Genomic DNA, 15,445 nt, shown 5'->3' on the forward strand with positions numbered 1-15,445 from the left:
TACATCTGAAATTATTTGATTTAACATATAAGTTTTTGTATAATTTTACAATGCATAACATTCCTATAAAATAAACAAGGCAGGTTCATATTTATTATTTAGATATTGAGGGAAAAGGTACATGGGTGTAATCCTTTAACACCCTTACGTTGAAATTAAACTTTTTAAAAATAAAAATCGGTATCACCATAAGCAGTTTAAGTTTTAAGGTAACAATTTTAATAAATCAGGACATTTTGATTTGTGAGATTATGAAATATAGAGTAGATAAAATATTTACTTTCGTTTTCGCCTATACATATCATTTAGGCATTGGGACTTATAATTAATGACACATCATTCAAATTTTAGATTTGGACATGGATCCCAGCAGGAGTGCCCAAGATGTCATCCGATGTGACCTTTGTGAGACAGCTATAGTACAGATGTACTGTGATTTCTGTCATGTCAACCTTTGTAAACCCTGTATTGGAGAACACATCGCTGATGACTATAGCAAACATCAAATTGTCCAAATTCAGCAAAGGAAATCCACCTTAATTTATCCACAGTGCAAAACACATGAAACAGAAAGATGTAAATTTCAGTGTAAAGAATGCAACACATCTGTGTGTTCTTTATGCATTATAACTGATGCACATAGGGGGCATACCATTTCAACTCTTTTGGAAATTTTTAATTCAAAGAGAGAACTCATAGGAAAAGATGCTGAAGAATTAGAACAAATAATCTCTCCGACCTATGAAGAAGTTGCCACTGATATAGAAGCTCAGATTGCTAATCTGGATGGAGAATATGGAAAACTTTCAACAGCAGTAACAAAACATGGAGAAGAGTGGCACAAAGAAATCGACAACATTGTCAACAAACTGACAACAGAAATTGAGGAAGTAAAAAATAAACATCTAAGCATTCTGAAGAAACATTTAGATGAAATTAAACAGATTATAAATCAAATTGAACAAACTTTGCTTCAGTTAAATAGAATAGATGAATCAAATGAAGTGTCCATGACTATGGAATACATTTCTAAAATCGAAGAATTAAGCAGACTTCCGCCTAAAGTAAAGATATCACTGCCTGTGTTCAGTCCAAAGGCTAAAAATACAGAACATCTTTCTACATTGTTTGGATCTTTAACAGAATTATCTACCAAAACAGAAGAAAATGGCTACAAACTGAAGAAACCAGAGACATCAACCAAAGAACTGCTTGAAGAACCAGTACTTATAACAACAATAATTACTGGGTATGAAAAACTCCGCAGTGTTGCTTGTCTTAGTGAAGAAGAAATTTGGACAAGTGGATCTGTCGATGATATGAAATGCTTCAACATTCAAAACTCACTCATAAAGACAATCAAAACAAAATCAGGACAATGGCCAAATGATATAGCAGTGATAGGTGATGAGGATCTAGTGTACACTGATGGGACAACAAGGACTGTGAATAAAGTGAAGAATGGACAGACAAAGGAGATGATCAGACTAAAGGGCTGGAAACCTATACAACTCTGTGTCACCTCCTCTGGTGATCTCCTGGTTTCCATGTACATTAATGATTGTACACAGTCCAAAGTTGTCCGTTACTCAGGCTCCATAGAGAAACAAACAATCCAGTTTGATGAAAAAGGTAAAACTCTGTATTCAGGAAATAGCAAAATTAAATACATCAGTGAGAACAGAAACCTGGATATCTGTGTGGCTGACTTTGGAGCTGGTGCTGTAGTGGTGGTCAACCAGGCTGGAAAACTCCGATTTAGATACACTGGTCATCCTTCTACTACAAAGAACAAACCATTTAAACCTTTAGGCATCACAACAGACAGCCAGAGTCAGATCCTGACAGCAGACTGTGATAACCACTGTATCCACATCCTAGACCAGGACGGACAGTTCCTCCGTTATATAGATAGCTGTGATCTAAAGGATCTTTGGGGAATATGTGTAGACAAAAAAGACAACTTGTTTGTTGCTGAGTGGAGTGGAAAGCTTAAGAAAATTAAATATCTTAGATAGACATGTATTTAAGGAATCACTGTCTAGTTAGGAGACTATGCCAGGGCATCAACAATAGTGGGAAACATGGGATAATTTGCATAAAGGGCGAAGCTAAAATTATCCAATGTTTCCCACTATTGTTGATGTCACTGGCATAGTCTCCAAACTAGACAGTGATTCCTTATATTTCCATTTTTACTTGAAATAACAATCTGAAAATAAATCGAAATACCGTCTAATTTAGTAGATTTGAATTGAATGCACAAGGCCCCGTGATGTCAAATTTTACTATTAAAAAAATAGTCCAATAAAAACACGGAACAAATTTATTGATTATTTAGTATTTTTTCACAAAAAACATTGCCCACAAAGATACTTTTTGAAGTATTTGACCTCCAAGTCAATATTGACATATGTCGTGCACATACATGTAGCAAATGACTTTGGTCAACCACGAGTTAAAATATTTAGGCACCCTCACAATGTCAGGACCCTGAGTCAGTATCAATATGATCCCGTTGGACGAACGACACTATGTGAACTGAGTCAGGACCCCAGGTATAACAAGGGTATAGTCCTTGAAACTTCAAAATCAATTCTATATCAAAACACAAAATTACTTATTAACTCCCAATCACTCAGTCTTTGACATGACAAAACTAAAACATTTCATGTCAATCCATTTTTATTTGTAAGTAAAAAATAACATTTATAATTGTTTCATCACTTTTAAATAACATAACAATCAGGGACAAAGTATCACAGATATAACGATCGAGGCAAAATGAGATCACAAGTATTCAAAGAGAGATAATTCCAACACACTGAAAGAAGAAATTGGAATGTTACAGTGTATGACAAAGTTTAGCATTGTTGAACAAATTGAAGTATGTTTTTTAATAAGGATTTTTTTCTACTGTGTTATATGCATAAAATACAGATAACAGAATAAAGCAAGCTGGATCAAGAGGTCTTAAAATTTTGGTAAAAAAAATATGAAAACCGAAATTTTTTTAATGCAATGAAATGTTGAATGTAAATATGATTTGGAGATGGAAATGTGTGCATTTGTATAAAAAATAAATTATATCTACATGTGAACCATTTGAACAAGAAAAAAACTGAATGAATGAAACTTAATTGACATAAAAAATTATATTATGCTAATTTAAAGTTGTGTCACATTTTAATACAACATACAATATTTGCCTCTCATTCATTTCACACCAATTATAAAATGTAATAGCTGCAGAAAGCCAATGATTTACAATATACATTGTACATATACAATATGTCATTGAAAAATATGTATTGGAATGTCATAACCATGCATACATAATTTCCCCTTAAATACACTCACAAACTGAAAAAAAATATATATACATTGTTATAATTAAATAATTCCCCTTTTCATCCATAATAAAATTTCCCTTTCTAAAGACAAGAAATGAGACAGATGTTTTTTTTTCTGCACACATATGCATGCAAAAAACACATAAAACAACAATAAAAAAAACTTAAGAAAAAAAAAATAAACACAACAATTTCATGATATGCTCCACAATGCAGGCATAAGGACCTTGAACTTGTGACTTGTATAAATTAGCACTATTATTATCACTGTGTGACTTTGAACTTGTGACTGGTATAAATTAGCACTATTTTCATCACTGTCTATCCTGCTGTTCTCGTTGAAGTCTTTCTATAACCAGATTTGTCTCCCTTACACCTTTGTTGTCACCACTTTATCGCAGCGCGTTTCTCAGATTCGCCCAGAACGGAATCATGTCTGGCTTTACTTGTGTTCCCTGTAAATTAATTAATAAAATTAATTTAATAATCGCTTAAATTAGAGAAGCATCACTCCCAAAATAAAATTTTTCACTTTAATTTGGGGGGGGGGGGGGGGTTGTTGCTGAAATCCATGTAAAAAAAATTCTTCTCGCGCTTTGATGTTGAATTGCCATTTTGCAATAATAAGCACTTGCGAAAAAATAAGGAATCTACAGGTAATTAATAACCATTTAAAATCATCAACAATTTTTTATTTTTATTTTATTTTTTATTTCTCCTGTAAAAGATCGAAAATGATTATCAAGAAATCGGAAATATCAAAAACAATTTTGCCAATTTCAGAGAAGGTGAAATTTTTAATCAATTCCAGCATTGTCTAATGACATTAAAAGTTTTGATATTTATTTTGCGATAAAAAGCATACTTGTGAAAATAAATAATTTACGATAGTTAATGACTACATGTATTTAAAATTCTCAACAATTTCTCATGTGAAAGATAGAAAATGATAACTAAGAAATCGGAAATGGCTAATTTCAGAGAAGGTGAAATTTTTAATCATTTCCAGCATTGTCTAATGACATTAATTATAAATGTACCTGATTTGAATACTTATTTTTCCTTACCTTTCTAAACATTTGTGCTGCCTCTTTAAATCTCTGTTTTCTCATTAGGAAGTCTCCATATGTAGCATGTACGTCCCATAACTTGGGATTCATCTCCAAACAAACCTTCAGCTTTTCTTCAGCTTTTTTATCTTCATTCTTCTGTTAAAGAAACAGATAACTCGGTGATTACAAACGGAGAGGGCTTAAAAATATTGGCAATTGTTATGCCTACTGCTAAATCCATTTATATATTTAATTATTACATAATAAAATATGCTCAAATCAAAAATTATTTATCAAAAAAAACAAACAAGAAATCTGTGAGCCAATGCTCACTAGTAATACCCCCGCTCTGATTTGAATAAACACTATCATGTTAATTTCTACAAGTTCAATTACTGGCAAATGCACAGAAAAATATGATGTTCACATCAGATTCATCTCAAAATTAATTCCACCATATGGCATGCCTCAACAGAGAGTGTACTAAAATTTCAAGCATCTGTGATGAGTAGTTGCTGAGAAAACTGCGACAAAAATTTGTTATGTATGAAACGGACAGATGCACAGACAAACAGGAAGTTGACATCAGATTTAAATAAAAATGTATCCCTCCATAAGGCATGTCTCAGAGAAGACTGTGTGAAAATTTCAAGCATCTGCGATGAGTAGTTGCTGAGAAAATTGCGACGAAAATTTGTTATGTATGAAACGGACCAACGCACAGACAAACAGGAAGTTGATATCAGATTAAAACAAAAATGTATTCCATCGTATGGCATGCCCCAGAGATTTCAAGCATCTGCGATGAGTAATTGCTGAGAAAACTGCAACGAAATGTTTGTTACAGACAGACACATGGACGGACAGACACACACACAAGGGTAAAACAGTATAACCCCCTCTCCTTCGGAGCAGGGGTATTATAATCAATTATAAATTGACTGGTTCCACAGACACCTGAATTTTTATCAATCAGATGCTCAGTAAGCCAAATATCGAACAATTCTACCTACTCTATATAGAGGGGAAGGAATTTTTCAATATTTGGCTTATTGGGTGTGTGATTGATAAAAATTCAGGTGTCTGTGCTGGTTCTAATCTCTTGCAATTAAAATTTCTTTTGCATACATGTAAGGTATTTTTTACTCAAAAATATACTGGAGAATCATTTATAAAGTAAACAAGAGCAAAACTTGTTTTCCGTTTTCAATTTCTGTCTTGTGGTCTTGTGTGATTATACCTGCACATGAAACACAAGTTCTTGTAAAGACTGAGATTTACAATAGTTTAATTCAGATTTCAGAGCAAAAACAAATAAAATATTTTAAAATCAAATACAGTTATTTTCTGCAAAATTTTCATTGATGTCTTGAATATTGAACAATCGTAAATGCTATGATAAGCAAGATATGTTTGTAAAACAGGTATGCCCCCTCCCCCAAATTGGGCTTTTTCTAAGTGCAAGGGGCATAACTCTGACAAAAATGGTGCAAACATACTCAAAACAGAACATGGCATAGATATTCATCTGAAAATCTGTATACCAAATTTCACATTTCAGTATGTGCAACAGTTGTGAAGAAAACGAACGGAAACTAAATGGACCGACAGACTGACCAACAGACAGCAGGGGGGCATAACAAAATACACTTCCCAGAGAGTAAGATGCTGTTTAGCTAACCTGAATGTACATCTTGGCTATGTTCAGGTGAGCTATAAGGAAGTGGGGATCTTTGTCTATGGCCTGCTGGGTAAATTTCATTCCTTCCTCAACCCTCCCTGTGTCAGAATAAGCCTGTCCTAACTTCATCAGTACCTCTGTACTCTCTACAAATAAAAAAGTAAAATAATGCATAACATGTAATACAGAAATTCTACATCCTGATCGACTTATACAATGGTATGGGACAACAAGGATAAAATCACTTTAGCTTCATTTGAGCTATAATACTGGTCTTTGAAGCCATGCTGTATCAATCTGCATTCTAAAATATTTTTGCTTTTTATTTCTGCACAATTTTAAAGGCCGACTAGTTTTCTAACAAAAGATAAAATTCTTCTCATTATTTAACACATGTAATCAATAGGGAATGGAGAAACAAATGTTGGAATCCAATGAAAAACCATGTTTACCTACCAGGTAGAAGTTTATGGAGCTTCTGAAAAATTTGGATCCTCTCCTGAAGTAGTCGATCTCTGGTGGCGCCAGGTGTAGCTTGTTCCAGATTCAGCTCTGTGAAAATCAGTATTTTATTATAAGTTTTGAAAATGTGCAAAAGTAAGAATTTATCCAAAATCAATACATTTCCAAGAGCCAGCAAAATTTGATAAAGAGATCAATGGAAAACGTTATGCTCATTTCAGTTACCTGAAATAAGCCATGTCATCTTATAAGGAATTTTAATCTCATGAATTTTTTTTCATATTTATGCTATGGATATTTACATTTGCTGATGTCTTTCCTTATATAACAATGCTTTTAAAATTGGAATTCAATTTTCAATAACATGCAGTAGGTCACATGATCAGACTTTCTTGCGTACGGAAAGCAAACTGCACAAGTAATTTGGAAAGTTTCGACTGTGACACTGACATCATATGACGTCGTGGTAACGTAATGTACGTTGCATTTCAAAATCAAATTCTTAATAATGCCTATATTTCTTTGTAACATGAATGAAAATGTAAAATATAAATACATTTGTATAAGAAAGAAAATATCATTTTTTAGAGTTTCATTGGGGTATGACATGAAGTGGGTACGTGATGAAATCTACTAAATAACATTTTTGAAGAAGTTTTCCCATTATATCACAAATATAATATTTTTATCCATATGCCCTGAAAAACTGCCAAATTACACCAGATACAGTTATGTTCCTCGGAAACAGTTAAGTTGCCCTCCCGAACACAGTTATGTTCCCTAGCATGTAATCATTCCACATATTAATTACGTCGGGTTCGAAATTCACAGAGGCAGTTGCTAAGCAAACGTAAACAGTTCAGCGAAAGTTTAAAAAAGTCAAGACAACGTCTGCGATTAGTTTATTTGAATTCAGAGGAATTAGATAATTTAATTGAGGAGAAAAATTCTTTTAATACAACAAAAGTTATCAACACAAGTGTCAGCATACTGAAAACATTCTGCCATTAAACAGGACAGGATATTTTTGAAGTATACTCAATGTTAATAATCTACATGTGTACATAGTGTTCATTAAATATGTTTGATGATTGATTTGGGTTCAATGCTTAAAAATGTTACATACCATATATTACATGGCTTAATTCTTGGGCATCAATACCAAAATATTTGCACTTCGGTGACAGAAAAGCCCAGGAGTGTTATGTCGCCCCAATGATGCAGGCATTGGGTGACTTAACACTCCAGGGCTTAATTTCCTGTCACCTTGGAGCAAATATTCTGGTATGCTGCCCTTGAAACCATGTAATATATGTATAATAACGCCCTTTGGGTGTTATAGAATTTGATCATGTACCGACTGCATGTCATATCCCAATAATACTCTAAAAATGATATCATAGTTATGTGCACTTATCTACTGACCTTTGTAGAAGAGTTTTTCTGTCTCTATGGAAGCCTCTTTCTTCTGAATTCCAATAGCTACTGTGTCTCCCAGGTTAATTGTACCATGGTAGGTCCCCTCTGGCTAAAACACACAAAATACATTGAAAATTTTACTACAAATTGAATTGACAATTCAATTGATATTGAATTTAAAATTTGTTCATGGGGAACATCAATTATTCAACAAAGAAAGAATCTTAACTACAGCAAGCTTTAACAAATTGTACCACTTAAAATTCCACAAAAGCAGATTGTACTGTATACAGTTGAACTCAAGTATCTTATACACCATGGCTATTGTCAATTTCGTGATTTGGAGATCTCCCAGTCTGCATTTTAGCCCCAGTTTCTTTAACGTTCCTAATTATCTCAAAATCTAAACTCAACTCAGTCCCACTGAGTTTGAGATGACGAGGATTGACTGTATGATAATTTACCAGGTACAGTATTTCCCCCGCCTCTTGGACACACTCCATGGGTAGATCCTCCCCCGACAGGGAGGGGTAAATCTTGTCATACCACTCCATCTGGGTAAAGCCCGGGTACACTCCTGAAATCAGAGACCAAAAATTGTAATTTACAGGAAAATGATCAATAAAGCCTGTTAATTAATTAAGACATCAGCTTATTATAGGCTACTGGAAAAAAGTAAATACAGCAGGTACATTAAATATATTTATTTATCTGAAAGTCAAAAAATAAACTATATAAACCGTACATTTTAATTTTTTTTTTATTAGACACATTATGTTTGTAGTACAACAGAGGAAATATTATAAACCATTTTCTCAAAAATAGTTTTTTAACAATACAGTAAATTCTCATCTAAAAGTATTAGCAATTATTAATAGTAGTTTTGTACATTTATATCCTAAAAGAAGTCTTGAAATGATGACATGAGTATGACTCAGAATGTGCTTGTAACAAAAAATATAAATCAGTTACGGAGTTGTCCCCCTGTAAATCACACTTAAGGAATTAATAGAATTGCCTCCCTTGGCTTACCTCCTGGTGGGGTGTGTGTGGAGGGGCAGAGGAACCACCGCTTCTGTCCATATATGACCCCATTCCAAGCGTCAGCGTGTTTGTGGAACGACACTCCGCTACTGGAAGCCCCCAGAAAGAAAATACTGTCATTCACCCCATCCTGAAATTTATATAGAAGTGTCATTAAGTATTGTCCACATAGATCTTTGCTGTAATACACACATTTTTGTTATATTACACTCTCATATACCTTGTGCAGTATGATTTAGATATATCTAAAACTCCATAAAAAAGATAACTCTAACTACCCTCTCACTCTATTAAGAAAGATAACTCTATGCCCAGTGATTGCGCTAATTAAATTTTGAATACAGCAATTATAAATGTACACTTTAACACAGTATTATTCAAAAGATTCAGAGCACTCAGAAATGTTGACAAAAATATGTGGGGGAATATGTCATTTGTGGACAAATAATTGGGATAAGGATGGCTCACAAAATCAATGAATACGCTGAAACTCGACGATCCTATGGTTTCACATGATGTTTTACTTATTAACAGTAAATCACTATTTCTATATTTTCCACAAATCAATAAAGCAATTCTCATTTCTTTTGCAGATGATAATGGAAAAACATGGATTGACTGACAGCATTATTGGAGATAATTATAATGTTCACACAAATCTGTGTTACACAATGCACTTAAATATACAGCTTATTATAATAAGTTCCCAATTATCCGATTTAGATGCACTGCATTGTTCAAAACATGCGAGGGAATATGATTAACAAGACCTAGGATCTATATATAGGATTACCAGGGTTACAAGACACTTCTTAATGAATTTATTCCTTTCAAGTACCAGGTATTACACAGTGTATTTTACCCAACTGTGATTAAGCGGCTAAAGGAAGAGAATATTTAAGATATTCCCTCAGAAAATGTCCTGGGTATAGTGAAAATAAACATGACAAGGAGCACACAGCGGGTGTGACAGGTCGGCAGGGGATGCTCACTCCTCCATGGCACCTGACCCCACCTCTGATGTTTTGGAGGCCCATGTTTGTTTTGCTCCTATTTTGTATTGTTTTGTGGACTTTTGATTTTGAATTCTTTTTATCATCTCTGTATGTTTCATACTAATGAGAAGAATAGGTATCTATATAGCTAAAATGTCACCTCAAATGAGATGAAACGGTACATTTATAGCTAAAATGGCACCTCTGTTTGATTGTCCATAAAGTTTAATGTCCCTTCATCTGAAAGAAATAGACCACGCAGTTCATCTGTAGCATACATCTTTGATGTACCATATATGAAAACACGTCCTAGTTACAGATAAATCTGATTCAAAATAATTTTTAATGAAATTTTGATCAACAATATAATTTTGAACAATACCATAATACTTTTTTTCTAAGGTATAACAAAAATTGCACTAGATGAAAGAAACTGAACAGGTTTAAGAATCTATAATTTTTTTTTAAATTCAGTATCGATTGAACAAACATATAATGTTTCTTCAAATTAAAAAGTAAAAAGCCAAAAATAGTTCGGTAATCTGTAGATCTAGATTGTACGGTAAGTTAAAACATCTGACAAATGCGCTCATCAACTGTTTTGTAAATGACGGGAAAAAACTACTTGTACATACATTATATCAACCTCTCTAGACTTTTTAAAAGCAAGAAGAATGGCCCTATGCAAGTTTTACAAAATGAGATGTAAAGCTAACGTATTTACACTGTTGATAAGCAAAAAAAATTGAGTTGTAAGCACATTTTTCTGAATCTCTCTATAAAATCAAATTTTTCCTTGATTGATTGATTGATTGTATACTGTTTAACGTCCCTCTCCAGAATATTTCACTGATATGGAGACGTCAATTTTTCCTTGAATTTAGCTCTATGAATTTTTCCTTGAATTTAGCTCTATGACTATTGTAAAGGATAGCCAGCGTCCATGAATCGAATATTTTTGCATTCCAGTCACTAAATATGAAGATGGCCAGTCTTTCTAAGCAAACATGTCCCGTCCTTGATTCTGGGTGTGTTCGATTCACAATTCTGTTATAGTTCCCCTATCTTCTTATGCTAGTCTTCGTTATATTGATCCATGTTCTCCTCATCTTCTGTTTGTATAATTTGACCTCGTGACTTGGCCCTATACACGTTCGAGGTGTGTATATTTTTTATTTATGTTTGTGGAATCGCAGAAATGTCGGGCTTTGACAAACAAGGGGAGTTGTATTAACTTTGGCCAAGTCCGCTAGATCGATCGGTCGATTGTATTGTTTTTGTCAGCTTCATATCACGCCCATGGTATAAAAGTTCTGTGTTATTTGGGAGAGACTTGGATGATAGTTCGTCTATACTTTGCAATTGTGTGTCATCGATACACGGAACATTTTTTGCTATGCAATCTGTACACCCCCACAAGATGCACGCAAAAATCAGCGGAAAATGGTTCCTTGTGCACAAAGATATGCAAGTCAGAACATAGACTTGCACCTGTTATGTATATTTTTTTATGAAAAATATTTCAATCATTTCAATCATTGTACTGGCGACATATTTTCTAGATTGTATACAAAGCTTTATAATTGAAGAGTAATTTAAATTTCCCGTCTGAACAGACTGACACTCGACAATCACGACTTTAAGTAGACGACGCGAATGTCCAATTAAAATTCTTGATAAAAACCCAGAGTGCGTGACTTATACTTTTTACATCAGGATTACAAGGAATTTTACTTCAAAAGAAACGGTGTTAACACGTTCGAACATTACAGCAGTTGGTGATTAAACCTCACATTCCATGACAGTTGTAGAACACGAATGAAATGCAATTAGAGAATGTGTGAGTTCTACAACATCAGACAATTTTTCATTAAGTTTTTCCAATTTAATTTTACGTTGGTAACTGCATACGAGGAAATTTCTGTTTGGGGATATGGATATCCAAATAGAAGTTTACAGACATTTTCTTGGAACCCTTGACTGTTTAACTACAAACTCTTTAAACATTAATCAGACGTATCCCCCATAGTCGTCAGACGTTATTATAAGTGGTCACGTTTACTTCCTTTCTTCATGACCTTTCATCTTTTCTATACTAGAAATACTGGAGAAAACGCGTAAACTTTTATATGAAATATCATTATTCTTACTTGCATTAAAAGTCTAGGATACATTTTGGTTGAACTGTCCATTTTTGATACAATGAAAAATTCAGCGACACAATGTACAATATCTGACACTGGTGTGTTCACTTCTACAACTAAGTGCAAGTTCTGGGGTCCAGATACCTGCATGTCCATGTACAATTAGCTTAAATGTATAAAATATCAAATCCAAAAGTTACTTTTCATGCGTTGATGTTTAAAAAATTCATTAAGTTTATATTTTTGACCATTCAGTTCAATTTTGGACAAAACTCAGAAACGGTTTAAGGATATTTCCCCTATTGGAACACCCTCTACCAGTCATTACTATATATCTTAGTAATTATTTTAAAGATCTCAGATGACGAATATTTGTCTAAATTCCAAAATATTAGATCGATACGCAAACGTAAAAAAATCAAAATTTGGAAATTGAAATACCATTGAAATTATAAACAAAAAACACGAAAACATAATTTGTATGAATCAATAATATTATTCAAGAAAGACAACTATATCTATAACATCCTATATTTTAACCTTCCAGTCAGGTGAGGGCAAGCTTCCGCCATTTCTTATTTTCTGGATTCTTATTTGGACATACATAAATTGGTATTGTCTATATTGTTATACATCTGAAATTATTTAATCTAACTTAATTAAGTTATTGTATAATTTACAATGCATAACATTCCTATAAAATAAACTAGGCGGGTACATAATTGAGGATTAGGCCTATTTAGATACTGGGTGAAAAGGTGCATGAGTTTAATCCTTTAACACCCTTAGATTGAAATTAAACTTTTCAATAAAAAATGGCGTCACCATAAGCAATTTAAGTTTTAAGGTAACAATTTTAATAAATCTGTGAGATTATGAAATATAGGGTAGATATAATATTTACTTTCGTTTTCGACCAAAGATATTTATATAGACATTGAGAGCTATAATCAATGTCATATCATTAAAATTTTAGATCTGGACATGGATCCCAGCAGCAGTGCCCAGGATGTGATCAGATGTGACCTTTGTGAGACAGCTATAGTACAGATGTTCTGTGATTTCTGTCATGTCAACCTTTGTAAGCCCTGCATTGGAGAACACATTGCTGATGAATATGAAAAACATAAAATTGTCCCATTCCAACAAAGAAAATCCACCTTAATTTACCCACAGTGCAAAACACATGAAACAAAAAGATGTAAATTTCAGTGTGAAGAATGCAACAGATCTGTGTGTTCTTTATGTTTATAACTGATACACATAAGGGACATACCATTTCAACTTTTTTGGATATTTTTAATTCAAAGAGAGAAATCATAGGGAAAGATACTGAAGAGTTAGAACAAATAATTTCTCCAACCTATGAAGAGATTGCCACTGATATAGAAGCTCAGATTGCTAATCTGGATGGAGAATATGGAAAACTTTCAACAGCAGTTACAGAACATGGTGAAGAATGGCACAAAGAAATTGACAAAATCGTCAACAAATTGAAAACAGAAATTAAAAAAGTAAAAAATAAACATCTAAGCATTCTGAAGAAACATTTAGATGAAATTAAGCAGATTATAAATCAAATTGAGCAAACTTTGCTTCAGTTGAATAGAATAGATGAATCAAATGAAGTGTCCGTGACTATGAAATACAGTTCTAAAATTGAAGATTTAAGTAAACTTCCACCTAAAGTGAAGATATCACTGCCTGTGTTCAGTCCAAAGGGTAGAGATACAGAACATCTTTATACATTGTTTGGATCTTTAACAGAATTAAAAACCAAAACAGATGTAAATGGTTACAAACTGAAGAAACCAGAGACAACAACCAGAGAACTGCTTGAAGAACCAGAACTTATCACCACTGTAAATACTGGATTACATGAAATACTCCGTAGTGTTGCCTGTCTTAGTGAAGAAGAAATCTGGACAAGTGGATTTGTCGATGATATGAAATGCTTCAACATTCAAAGCTCACTTATAAAGACAATCAAAACAAAAACAAGGAAAAGTCCAAATGATATAGCAGTGACATGTGATGGGGATCTAGTGTACTCTGAATGGAAAACAAAGACTGTAAATAAAGTAAAGAATGGACAGATAGAGGAGATGATCAGACTACAGGACTGGGTACCTAGTAATCTCTGTGTCACCTCCATTGGTGATCTCCTGGTTACCATGTACAGTGATGATAAAACACAATCCAAAGTTGTCTGTTACTCAGGCTCCACAGAAAAACAAACAATCCAGTTTGATGAGGAGGGTAAACCTCTGTATTCAGGAAATACTTACATAAAGTGCATCAGTGAGAACAGAAACCTGGATATCTGTGTGGCTGACTGTGGAGCTGGTGCTGTAGTGGTGGTCAATCAGGCTGGAAAACTCCGATTTAGATACACTGGTCATCCTTCTGCTACAAAGAATGAACCATTTAGACCCCGTGGCATCACAACAGACAGCCAGAGTCAGATCCTAACAGCCGACTATTTTAATAACTATATCCATATCTTAGACCAGGACGGACAATTCCTCCGTTATATAGATAACTGTGATCTGAAGAATCCATTTTGTTTATGTGTGGACAAAAAAGACAACTTGTTTGTTGCTGAGTGGAGTGAGAAGATTAAGAAAATTAAATATCTTAGATAGACATTTATTTAAGGAGTCACTGTCTAGTTAGAAGAATATGCCAGGGCATCAACAAAAGTGGGAAACATGGGATAATTTGCATAACGGGCGAAGCTAAAATTATCCCATGTTTCCCACTATTGTTGATGTCCCTAGCATATTCTCCTAACTAGACAGTGATTCCTGATATTTCCATTTTTACTTGAAAGAACAATCTGAAAATAAATCGAAATACCGTCTAATTTAGTAGATTTGAAATGCACAAGGCCCCGTGACATCAAATTTTACTTTAAAAAAAATAGTCCCATAAAAACACAGAACAAATATACTGATTATTTAGTATTTTTTCCTCAAAAAACATTGCCCACAAAGATACTTTTTTGAAGTCTTTGGTCAATCATGAGTTAAAATATTTAGGCACCCTCACAACGTCAGGACCCTGAATCAATATCAATATGATCCCGTTGGACAAACGACACTATGTGAACTGAGTCAGGGCCCCAGGTATAACAAGGGTATAGTCCTTGAAACTTCAAAATCAATTGTATCAAAACACAAAATTATTTATTAACTCCCAATCACTCAGTCTGGGACATGACAAAACTAAAACATTTCATGTCAATCGATTTTTATTTGTAAGTAATAAATAACATTTATAACAACAAAACTAA

General features: G+C 33.6%; 1 protein-coding gene across 1 annotated transcript; it reads left to right on the forward strand.

Moving 5' to 3' along the window:
* The first annotated feature begins 356 nt into the window (after positions 1 to 356).
* LOC134278440 (uncharacterized) lies at positions 357 to 15,102 on the forward strand. Its single transcript, XM_062760761.1, is given in 3 exon segments — positions 357 to 1,983; positions 13,127 to 13,396; positions 13,399 to 15,102. Coding segments are annotated over 3 exon segments (3,291 nt in total). The 5' UTR covers positions 357 to 359; the 3' UTR covers positions 14,796 to 15,102.
* Positions 15,103 to 15,445: the final 343 nt, after the last annotated feature.

Source organism: Saccostrea cucullata, unplaced genomic scaffold (genome assembly GCF_032062105.1).
Source record: "Saccostrea cucullata isolate Sc308-1 unplaced genomic scaffold, CSIRO_AGI_Scuc_v1 ctg17935, whole genome shotgun sequence".
Taxonomy (NCBI): Eukaryota; Metazoa; Mollusca; class Bivalvia; order Ostreida; family Ostreidae; genus Saccostrea; species Saccostrea cuccullata.